The 10,749-nt window shown below is 39.3% G+C and overlaps 1 protein-coding gene across 3 annotated transcripts; it reads left to right on the top strand.

Moving 5' to 3' along the window:
• The first annotated feature begins 208 nt into the window (after positions 1-208).
• Positions 209-10,223, top strand: clic3 (CLIC family member 3). Of its 3 annotated transcripts, XM_088280736.1 has the most exons (8): positions 265-367; positions 438-529; positions 1,333-1,382; positions 3,536-3,645; positions 5,577-5,702; positions 5,799-5,905; positions 7,680-7,855; positions 8,764-10,223. In XM_088280736.1, exons 3-8 carry the CDS (start codon positions 1,362-1,364, stop codon positions 8,926-8,928), a joined length of 705 nt encoding a protein of 234 aa, XP_088136862.1. In that variant the 5' UTR covers positions 265-367; positions 438-529; positions 1,333-1,361; the 3' UTR covers positions 8,929-10,223. The 3 variants fall into 3 exon arrangements, with proteins under 3 accessions (XP_088136860.1, XP_088136861.1, XP_088136862.1); XM_088280734.1 differs by lacking the exon at positions 1,333-1,382 and having other exon boundaries at positions 209-367; XM_088280735.1 differs by lacking the exon at positions 1,333-1,382 and having other exon boundaries at positions 228-367; positions 447-529.
• The last annotated feature ends 526 nt before the right edge of the window (positions 10,224-10,749 follow it).

Genomic DNA, 10,749 nt, shown 5'->3' with positions numbered 1-10,749 from the left:
GGCCGCCATGACAGATATTGGCAACACAAAATACCTTTTGGAATTTTGGATTGCTGCACGTTGAACTTTGGAGCTCAGTGATGTTAATGATCGCAGTTTGCGATAGAAAAGAATAAGCCTGAGACACGGGATGAGATTTATTTTTCTGAATACGCTGTAAAGAGGAGAAGAGAGAACCAGATTTACAGGTCACACAGGTGCAGCTGGGAGGAGCTGTGGATTGTCAGGTGTGGTTTGCCACTAACCAAATACCAGCAGCACACAGACGACAGTCAACAGTGGAGAAAGGTGGAAAGTTACCTTGAAACGTTACAAGTGGAGTAAAATCAAGCAAAATATCAATCCCGTGCCAAGTGCGACATCCACTGTGAGTACAACAGTTCATCAAATCTCTGGGGGATTTTGCAGTGGCAATTTGAAAAATGATGTATCTGCAGGAACAAAAGAATTGCGCATGCAGAGGGGACAGATGGCCCAAAAAAGGGAGGAAAGTAAGGTGGATGTTCCAAAGATTGAACTCTTTGTCAAGGTGAGCCCTGCATTGTTTTTTCTTTTTTCTTAATTTAGTCTTAAATGCATTCACTGATTCAAAAATTATTGGAATGCATGAAAGAAATGAGGTTACCTTGACTGGAATTGGCATTTGCATATTAGTTGGTTTGACAGAAATGTTGAATACAAAAATTCTACGTAAAATAATTGTTGCATATTAATGGGAAATATTAATTAGTTTGATTTTAATGAGGACACAAATCACAACCTTGAAGACACAAAATAACTTCACTTCACCTCTTTGAGTCTGAGTTATGCTACATATCGTTCATAGTTTTACATTATCTACTTTTTTTTTTTTTTTAATGCGTACAGTTGCGTCATCCTCAAACAGAAAAGCTGATGGCTAAATCCGACGTCATGCATCTTCCATGTAGAGAGCAAACCGAGAGACTTGACTAAGATTGTTTAGGTTGTCATCTTTATCAATCGTGGGCGTGTTGTCCCTCCACTTGAAATTCCGCACATGTTGAACTCTCGACAGTCTGAGTCGAGCGGAGCAGGCTCTGCGAGATGTAATCTTATTTTGGTTGGACGCACCAGCCTGAAGCGACTTTTAGGCTGGCGTGCCATTTCAAAACTATTTTATAATACTTCCGCACAGAGATTTAAGCATTGATACTGTTGGTTTGTCTGCAGTCCCACGTATGCTACGACATTTTGAACTCCAATGAAATCATTGGTCATTGCTCAATGGTTAAAAAGTTGCTCCAAGTTGTAAAAGACACGGGTAAACCTTTAAAAATGTTTACCAATTAAGAATTTTTTTTTTTTTTTTAGACTTTTCCAAACCAAGACCAGTGGTCAGCATGCAAGTCTGGTGCTTGAGGGTAACTAGCCTGCAAATTTTAGAAGTTTCCCTCCTCCAACACACCTGATTCAAATGATCAGGATCGTTATCAGGCTTCTCAGAGCCTTTGCTGATGCGCTGATGATTTGAATCAGGTGAGTTGGAGGAAGGCGATATCTTAAACAGGATGGATAGGGGCCCCTCGAGGACCGGAATTGGTGAGGCCACTTCTATGGTGCTTTCATTTCTTTTTGCCAATGCAGCGCACATCAATTTGTTTCAAGTGGGACACCCTATAATTATATTTGTGACCGTGTTTTCGGTAATTCATTTCACATCACAATGGCACCTCCCTTACTAAGCGTTACGGCTGAAGTAATAAAAAACATTGAAATGCTGCCAAAAAAAAAAAAATCCATTTGATGTTTTGTTGTAGTTGCTCGGCGGCTTACATTTATAAGCAATAAACTATCGGGGAAATACTTAAAAAACTAAAAACATGAGTCCTGCAATGTCATTCATCACGCTACTATATTGATTGCAATTATTACCATAAATGTGTTGATTCGGATTAACCTCTGATACAATTAAGTTTGTTATTCATGAATACTCACCAGCCATTTATCTATTTTCTACGCTGAGAAAACACGCTGGCTTGAGGAGAATTTATAAACTCCGCACAGGACAGAAGCTCTCAAATGAGGCAGACATGCTCACTGCGGTTCGTCCATCCAGACAGCACATTCTAATTTATGGCTTGTCAGCCCCATGCTTTGTGAGCGTGTGCTGCAGTGGTTGGGGATGGGCATAATTGGTTAATTGTTAGTTAAAGAGTCCGCCGATTGCATGTAATGATGATAAATAGTGTTCTTAAACAACTGGGGCAAATTGTGATGCGCTCACAGGCTTCCCGTGCAGAGGTGCCTTTGATTCAGTTTCAATTAGTTTGTGCTGTTTAAAACTGTTGAAATAAGAAGTCTATACACCCTTCTTCAAATGCCAGTTTTTTTTATATAGTGTAAAAAAAAAAACGGGACCAAGATAAATCATTTAAAAACGTTTTACACCATTTTTATGACCTTCAACCTGCACAATTTAATTGAAAATAAAACTTGCCATCAGGGTCACTAAACATAAGCAGCAATTAACGTGGTTGCGCAAGTGTGTTCACCCTCATATAACTGAATGTGGCTGTGTTCAGCAGACCTCTGCCACAATTTGAAACGCCTCTGAATAACCCCAAGTAAAGTTCAAATATTCAAATGGAATTCATTCCAAGAATATAATGCAAGGAAATGTGAATAAAGGCTCCATAAACTGGAAGCAAACTCCCACTCAGAGTCACCAAGACCAAACACAAAAAAGATTTTCCGCATTTTTCAGAATCCTGCACGTTTTGTGCCAACGTTGCCTCATATTTGGAACTTTTCATAATGCCATCAATGCTGACAAAGATGCCTTTTGCAGCTAAATGAAAAACAACCTCAAAGCATGATCCTGCCATGACCTCGTTTCAATGTCTGTAGGTCTGGTGTTCTTTTGAGGATGAGCAGTACTGTGTTTACGCCAACCATTTGGCCGTGATTCCAAAAGGTGTTTAGGAGCAAAAGCAGAACTGCTCATCACCAAAACTGACTTTTGACAAAGTGGAGGGAATTATGAACAGATCCAAATACAAGTTGGTATCAGCACAAAAACCTTTCAGCATTTCTTTACTAGAATTCAAAACAATGTCAGGAAAAGCCTACTAGAATAACTTTGATTTATTTGAAGTTTCTCCAGGGTGGCACTTATGTGCTGACTCCCATTTAAACGAAGTTTGAAAGATGATTATTTATTCTGAGCCAGGCCACATCCCTAGTTATAAGACGGTGTGCACATTTGTGCAACCACACTACCTCAGTTGTTTATTTTTCATTACACTTCATTTTTTTTCAATTGGGTGGTACCGATTATAGGTCACAATGGTGGATTTTCTTTTTGTATTTATGCTGTTCTCATTTTTTTTTTACATCACAAAAATGGCATTTGGAAAGGGATGTCTAAAGTTTTTATATCCACTCTGAGTCGAACAACACTATAATGCCAGCAATACAACATGGAAACAGGAGTTCCTATAGCGCTTCTCCTATCATCATGATATTGACAACAAATTGCTGTGTAAAAACGGTATTTTGTATTTTCTGCTCCCAGGCCAGCAATGATGCGGAAAGTGTGGGTAACTGCCCTTTTGCTCAGAGACTCTTCATGATTCTCTGGCTTAAAAGAGTGAAATTTCTACTCACCACAGTCGACATGAAAAGGTAAGCACCATTTAAAAAAGAATGTTATTTTGAGTCATCCATCCATCCGTTATCCGTACTGCTTCTCCTCAAATGGGTCGCGGGGGTGCTGGAGCCTATCCCAGCGATCTTTAGGCAGTAGTGCGGGAACTGGTTGCCAGCCAATCAGAGGGCACACATAGACGAACAACCATCCCAGCTCAAACTCATACCTAGGGGCAATTTCTAGAGTCCAATCATCCTGCCATGCATGTTTTTGGAATGTGGGAGGAAACTGGAGTACCCGGAGGAAACCCACGCAGGCACGGAGAGAACATGCAAACTTCACACAGGAAGGCTCGACCTATGACCTCTGCACTGTGAGGCCATTGCGCTAACCAGATGTCCACCATGCTGCCCCTCACCAAAAATCATTTTGTATAATAGCAATGTAAAATATATATGTGCGGTCAAGGTATTTTTGTTACTTGAAGTCGCCATCCTCACGTTATACGCTGGAGTATTATTCGCAACTTTGAACGTGTGTGACTTTAAAAGTTTTTTTTTTTTTTTACATTATCGTGAGATTTTTTGTCAACTTCCCCACCATATTGTGATTGTAACGGCAGTAATTCTCACAGCGATTAATTATTATATCGTGAGGAAAATATCGTGATATATTATCGTAATGTTTGGATATCGTTACATCCGTACTACCTTACAAGGTGGTCAGAAAGACAGCCGAATGACTTATAATAATTACATAAAACAACGCTAAACTTACACAAGGCTGAGAGACCAAATGAGAACAAAAGTAGCTAAGAATGTTCACATTAAGGTAGATGTTATGTCAGTTCTGCTTTACAGTTGGAACATTCCACCATTAAAAAAAAAAAAATAGAGGTACAACCTCTTGAGTGCCAGCCAATTTAGAGCATTCTGACTGATCTTTCAAGTCTTACTAAATATTGTATTTAATAATTTGGTAAACACAGAAACCACCAAGTGAAAGATTTGGACTCTTTTCTACACCGAAATCATCTAGACTTTAAACAGGATGTTCTCAGCGGGAAGTGTAGATTGTCTTGCTCAATAAATGGTTGAGTTGCATCATTGGCAGGTTTCGTCAACGATAACAAGAGGAGAGAAGTGTCACAGAATTGCATAGTAGTGGACACCCTTTCTAATGTCCTCGTCCTGGCAGTTCATTCAGCTCTTTGCTAGAAAACAATTAAACATGCATGCAAAAGTTTAGAGGTTAAAAAAAGATTCAATTTGGAATTTCACCCTTAAGCCAAATATCTCCCTAGCTTTTTGTGAGTGCTGTAGCGTACGTACACTTCTAGTACCAACAACATTCATATCATGACAAAATACGGAGTTGAAGTGAAGTTTTAATTGTTGCATGAGTATCTTTTGGCGAGAAAAGACCTCAGAAATGGCAATTAACTGTACAAAGTTGTGTTTTATACGTTTAAAAATAACCATTGACGCAAAAAAAATACAATTAATATAAATTATATAAAAGCAAGTTTTATTAAAACCACACAACGGTGACGTAAAATAAAAGATGTCAAAGAAGGTTCTGCATAAAAACTTTGGTCAATAGATGAAAAAAACAAACAAATAGCAGACAGTGCAGTGACGTAAGTGCAGCCGCGTAGTGCAAAGTTGCAAAAGGGTACAAATAAGAACAAATAAACCATAGGACCTGCTATCCAAAGCCTCAAATCGTTGACCGCATTGCTGTAGAATGACACACCCACAAATGAAGAATACATGAAACGTGGACAAAAAAAAAAAAACGTCTAAAATATACACGCTACTCTCCCTTTTGAAGCTGCTATAGATTGTGCTTGTAACTAACACCATTTCATTATATATTGTTTTTTTTTGTCTCTGGTTAACGTCACTGCCAGGTATGTTTTTCATTGAATTGTGTGATGAACGTAATCAGCTTTGTTGCATGACAGAGCCCCGGATGTGCTCAAGGACTTGGCTCCGGGCTCTCAGCCTCCATTTCTGCTCTTCAACGATGAAGTCAAAACAGACGTTAACAAGATCGAAGAGTTCCTGGAGGAGAAATTAGCGCCTCCCAAGTGAGACAATCGCATGGCACTCAGCTTTGATTCTTCAAAAAACATTTGCCATTATTTAGCCACACTTGGATTTCTTATTTCACGTTGCCATGACAGGTACCCCAAGTTGTGCTGTCGATACAAGGAGTCCCTGTCAACTGGAGAAGACATCTTCCGTAAATTCTCAGCATATATTAAGAATCCCATCCCCGGATTAAATGACAGTAAGATATACACAAAGGCATAATTGTAGTTTTTTTTCCTTTCCACTGGCTGAACTTTTGGGACACAGGGAATCCTAGGATTACACTAGTTGTCTTGCCTGTTGATTTGGTGGTGGCCCAATTTTTTTTCGACTTTTGAACCTGCTAGTAATTACAGTCAGAATTTGTATCACAAGTATTTGTAGGCCACGAATATAAAATAAGCCAAGTGAAATGAATCCAGTGGTAACTGGCCGTGTTTTCTTGTGCCACATGACGCAAACTATGTAGTTCATTGCGCAACAGTTGTAACCCCGAAATCTCCAAAATACTGAGATGCCGTGTTTTAATAAAACAAGAACTTTTAATAATGAAATACTTTTCGTGACGTGAATTTGAAAATGTAGTACTTTTTCAAATGTACATTTTCAAATTCACTGCAAAAAAATTTGAAAAAGTAGTACTTTTTCAAAAGTACATTTTCAAATTCACTCCTTTTTCAATTCATTAATTTTTCGAATATGTGCCGCCTCTATAACCTTTGACAAATGTAGTAAATTAGGACCACATCACAATGATGTGTATAAGAGTAAAAAAAAAAATACAGTACAGTTGTGCCGAGACCATACTCATAACTCAAAACACTTGAATCACAAATTGTCAGTTCCTATTGAAATGAAACAAAAATGCCATTTAATCATCCCAGCCTATATTATACAAATATTTGTATCATGTATTTTTTAGAAGTAAAATAGCATAAAATAAAAAAAATAATAATAAAATAAGAAATATAAATAGCAAATGTCTTTCATGCATTAGGGGGGGATGGACATTGGTAAAGCGCATTCTGTGATATGTAATATCGGCGGTTAATGTACTTTATACTCACTTGCCAGCATGTGGTAAGAATGAAAGTTTATCACGTTTTGTATGCAAGTCTGCTGTTGTGAATCAGCACCTCCAAACTCAGTCGGGACGAGTGCGCACTCCAGATTGGGGATGCGATCCTGCCCCAAGTCGAGTAGTTCAACTACCTTGGGGTCTTGTTCACTGGTGAAGAAAGAATTGAGCAGGACATGGACACTCGGATTTGTGCAGTGAATATAGTGACGCGGGCTGTGTTTGTGTCGGTTGTGGATTTTCCGGTTAATATACGTTGCTACCCCCACTTTTGGTCAAGAGCTGTGGGCCATGACACAAAGAACAAAATCATGGATGCAAGCAGTGGAAAAAAGTTTCCTTTGCAGGCTGTCTTAAAGGGGTGGAATGGTTCAGGTAGGATCCGTCTCTCAGTTTTTGGCCATGTTTCTTTCATTTTTGGAACGAGTTTTGTGCCTCGGGAGAATGAATTTTCCATTGTATTGTAATATCTGCTCATTGTTTGGTGTATGTGAGGGTGGCGTCAATTGAGTAGAGGGTGACGTCATTGAGAGGGGACGAGCCAGGTTAGGGAAGATTGGCTTGGGCAGTCAGTCCGAACGTGGAGCGTGTGGGCGTGAGTTGAGGCCATCAGCAGCCACTGTGTTAATGTGTTTTATTCGCTGTCGTTTTGGTTATTAAAACGAACAGCTTCCACATGAGGTGACTTGGGCATCCTGTTTGGATGCTTTCTGGATGCCTTTCTGCTGAATTGTTCTGAGAATGCCCCACTTTCACCTGATCCTGTATAAACAGAAGGAAATGAATGATTGGATGTTTAGGTGTGTTGATTATATTTAGAGTTGCAAAAAAGGGCGGACTATGCACACGCTTGTTCCTTGTGTCTTACTAATAATAACAACCTGTGGTGTTTCAGTGCTAGAGAAGAAATTCCTATCCACCCTGGTGAAGCTCAACATGTACTTTGAAACGCCGCTTCCTTACGAGTTGGACCAGAACCCGAACGCTAAAGAGTCTTCACGTCTCTACCTGGATGGCGACTCTCTCACTTTGGCCGACTGCAACCTGCTTCCCAAACTCAACATTGTCAAGGTGAGACATTTTTGTACTCACTCATTGGTCCACAGTCTTTGGTCCCTTTAGAGCTAGAATGTCAAACTTGTTCACAACACGGGCCACACTGTAATTTGGTAGCCCCCAGCGAGCAGGGTACAATGCAGAAACCACATGAATGAATCATTCCCCTCCAAAAGTATTGGAACGGGAAGGTCACTTGCTTTTTTTTTAATTTATTTATTTTTTTTCATTGTCGCTTACTCAAGACCTTTAGGTTTCAGATCAAAAGATGAATACAAGACTAAAGTAAAATTTTACCTTTTATTTGACGTGAGGATGTGTTAAACAACTCAGGACAGAGCACTTATTGTTTGAACACACCCACTTTTCAAGTGAGCAAAAGTATTGGAACAGACATCATTAAATTAACTCAGTGCTTCTCGATTATTTTCTGTTGCGCCTCCCCCTAGCAAGAAGAAAATTATTAGCGCCCACCCACTCTCCACCGCATCTATAAGTAATAGCGTTTTCTTTGCGAAACAAACCTACACCGTAGTTAATACTCACTGAACACAATGAGCAGTGAGAGCGCCACTGCCAACTAGTGGAGTGGATGTGCAATTACACTTATTGCACATGCGGTGAGGAAGAAAAGCACATTCCCCTGGGTCAAACGCGCCCCCCTCAGCATCACACCACACGCCCCCTAGGGGGGGGGGCGCCCCACTATTTGAGAAGCACTGAATTAACTTAACGTGAATATAACACTTAACCCCGCCTCTTACTCCGGACATGAATGAAGACAAGTGTGGAAAAAAAAAAATGGCTAGATGGGTGGATAAAAATTGACAGCCTCTTTTGCCCTTCCCTTCGCTTATCCACTGCTGCAAATTTCAATGCAAGTCTTTCTGCAAGCAAATCTTTAAAGCCTCTATCATCCCCAGGTGGTGTGCAAGAAGTACCGCAACTTTGACATCCCTGACGAGCTGAAAGGCCTCACACGTTACCTGGACAACGCCTACAAAAGGGATGAGTTTCGCTTGAGTTGCCCAAAGGACACAGAGATCATCATCGCGTACCAATCTGTGGCCAAGTATCTCAATAAATAGATGAACGGCTAAAGATTTATACAGGGCATCCCAAAAGTCAATATGTACATCCTTTATAAATTTGTGGTCATCTGCACTTGACAGTTTCAAAGCAAACCTTTAGCTCGACCATGGCTCAGCAGTTGACATTGGAGCAGCGGTGCAATTCTCACGTGTAGCACAATTTACATTATCCGTGGTGGGTTTCTTGAAACAGGATCTGTTCTTGACAAACCACACAGTGGAAGGATTGAATGAAAACACCAAACTGCCACTGCAGGCATTCACACAAAGCAAGGGAAAGTCTAGCGCACTGGAACTCAGCATGTGAACAGTGTGTGGATGTTTCAGAGTGTGATAAAACTTCATGATCATGTTGGTGAGCAGCTTAATTTTCCACTTAAAAAAAAAGACAAAAGTCAGTATGGGCAAAGCTTTTTGACTCTTCGAATTGAGCTTTTGTTGTTCCTGAGTTCCTTTGGATAGACTTTCTCTTGCTTTGCACAAGCGTCCTTCTCCACTAGTTCAGTTTTTTCATCTGCGGTGTAGTTGCAGGCTTTTTGCTACACAGTTTATTAAGAACAGATCTCGTTTAGAGAAATTTGTTGGAGCAGTGTGATCGGCTCAGAACGAGTGCTAAAATGAAGATGGGACAGAAAAGTTTTGCAACACTTCTCCATTGGGCAGGTCATAGGCAAAGTAAAGCCTAAGCTATCAAAGACTGATAGCTGCACTTCTGTCTGAATGATACCTGGAACGAGAAAAAAAAAAAAAGTATTTACAGTAAAGACTTTTAGGACACCCTTTGTAAGATAATGGTTACAAATGTCAGTTTATCTTCAAAATCCACAGAGCTATTTTAAATGTCTTATGTACATGCTGCATTGTCTATTAAATCCTATGGTGTTATTTCTGTGGCATTCTTATACAGCCCTTTGAAAGAGCATGGAAGCACTCCTTTAGCCACAGAATATTCATGTCCCGTGCCATTGTGCACCTGCGTATTATTTGTAAATGTATCCACAGAATGTATTAGGCATTTACTTAATGTAAACTGCAATGAACGAACACATTTGAATATAAATCTCAAAAGCTTAACGTACTCACGTTTCTTGTAACATCCGTTTTTGATCTCATAGCACCTTTTTCTCAACGCATTTGTACATATTGGAGAGAAAGCAATACCTCTTATACAAATATATGTAGCTATTAGTACTTTAAACAGTAAGTGATCTGTATTCTGTTGTCTCAATTCCACCCAATTTTCTGTCCCTACAAATAAAATGTAAGAAAAAAAACCCCTGAATTAACCAAAACCTTGCTTGTCTCTTTTTTGACGACTGACCTGAAAAACATTTTAACATCAAATCTGTTACTGACTCTAACAAAGACATAATCATCTGATGAAGATGATATAATAATGCTATTTTTTTTATTTGAAAGGCGTATGATTTTCATCATCTAATTAGTTAATTTGTTTTTATTTCATTTTAGCGACCGTAATAGTTTTTCTTTTCGTTTTTTTAATGAATGGAAATAAAATGTTTTCTGCAGTAATATATACACATTCCCAATCACTATATTTTCCCCACTCTAAAATAGTTTGTATTAATCAAGTAACATGAACACAAAACAAAAAACAAAAATGACCATACGCGCACTGGCGTGACAATTCAAGACATGCTGTGCAGGTTTGTGCTCCCTGAAGCACGAGTAAGTGAAAGATATATTTATTTATTATTTACTTATTTACATAAGTACAATACAAAATTAAGAAAGAGAAAGAGGCTCGAGGTTATTTTACTGTTAAATTAACGACCGACAAAACAGGAAGACACGGAA

The sequence above is a fragment of the Idiotropiscis lumnitzeri genome, chromosome 18 (genome assembly GCF_059441095.1).
Source record: "Idiotropiscis lumnitzeri isolate Australia: NSW breed Sydney's pygmy pipehorse chromosome 18, RoL_Ilum_1.0, whole genome shotgun sequence".
Taxonomy (NCBI): domain Eukaryota; kingdom Metazoa; phylum Chordata; class Actinopteri; order Syngnathiformes; family Syngnathidae; genus Idiotropiscis; species Idiotropiscis lumnitzeri.
This window is presented reverse-complemented; position numbering and strand designations above follow the sequence as displayed.

Bases quoted from the DNA above. Each gene is read 5' to 3' on its own strand.
- clic3 (XM_088280734.1), top strand. From the start codon at position 455: ATGCAGAGGGGACAGATGGCCCAAAAAAGGGAGGAAAGTAAGGTGGAT. The intron at 3,646-5,576 runs GTAAGCACCATT...GTTGCATGACAG, and splicing joins ACCACAGTCGACATGAAAAG to AGCCCCGGATGTGCTCAAGG. The intron at 5,703-5,798 runs GTGAGACAATCG...TTGCCATGACAG, and splicing joins GAGAAATTAGCGCCTCCCAA to GTACCCCAAGTTGTGCTGTC.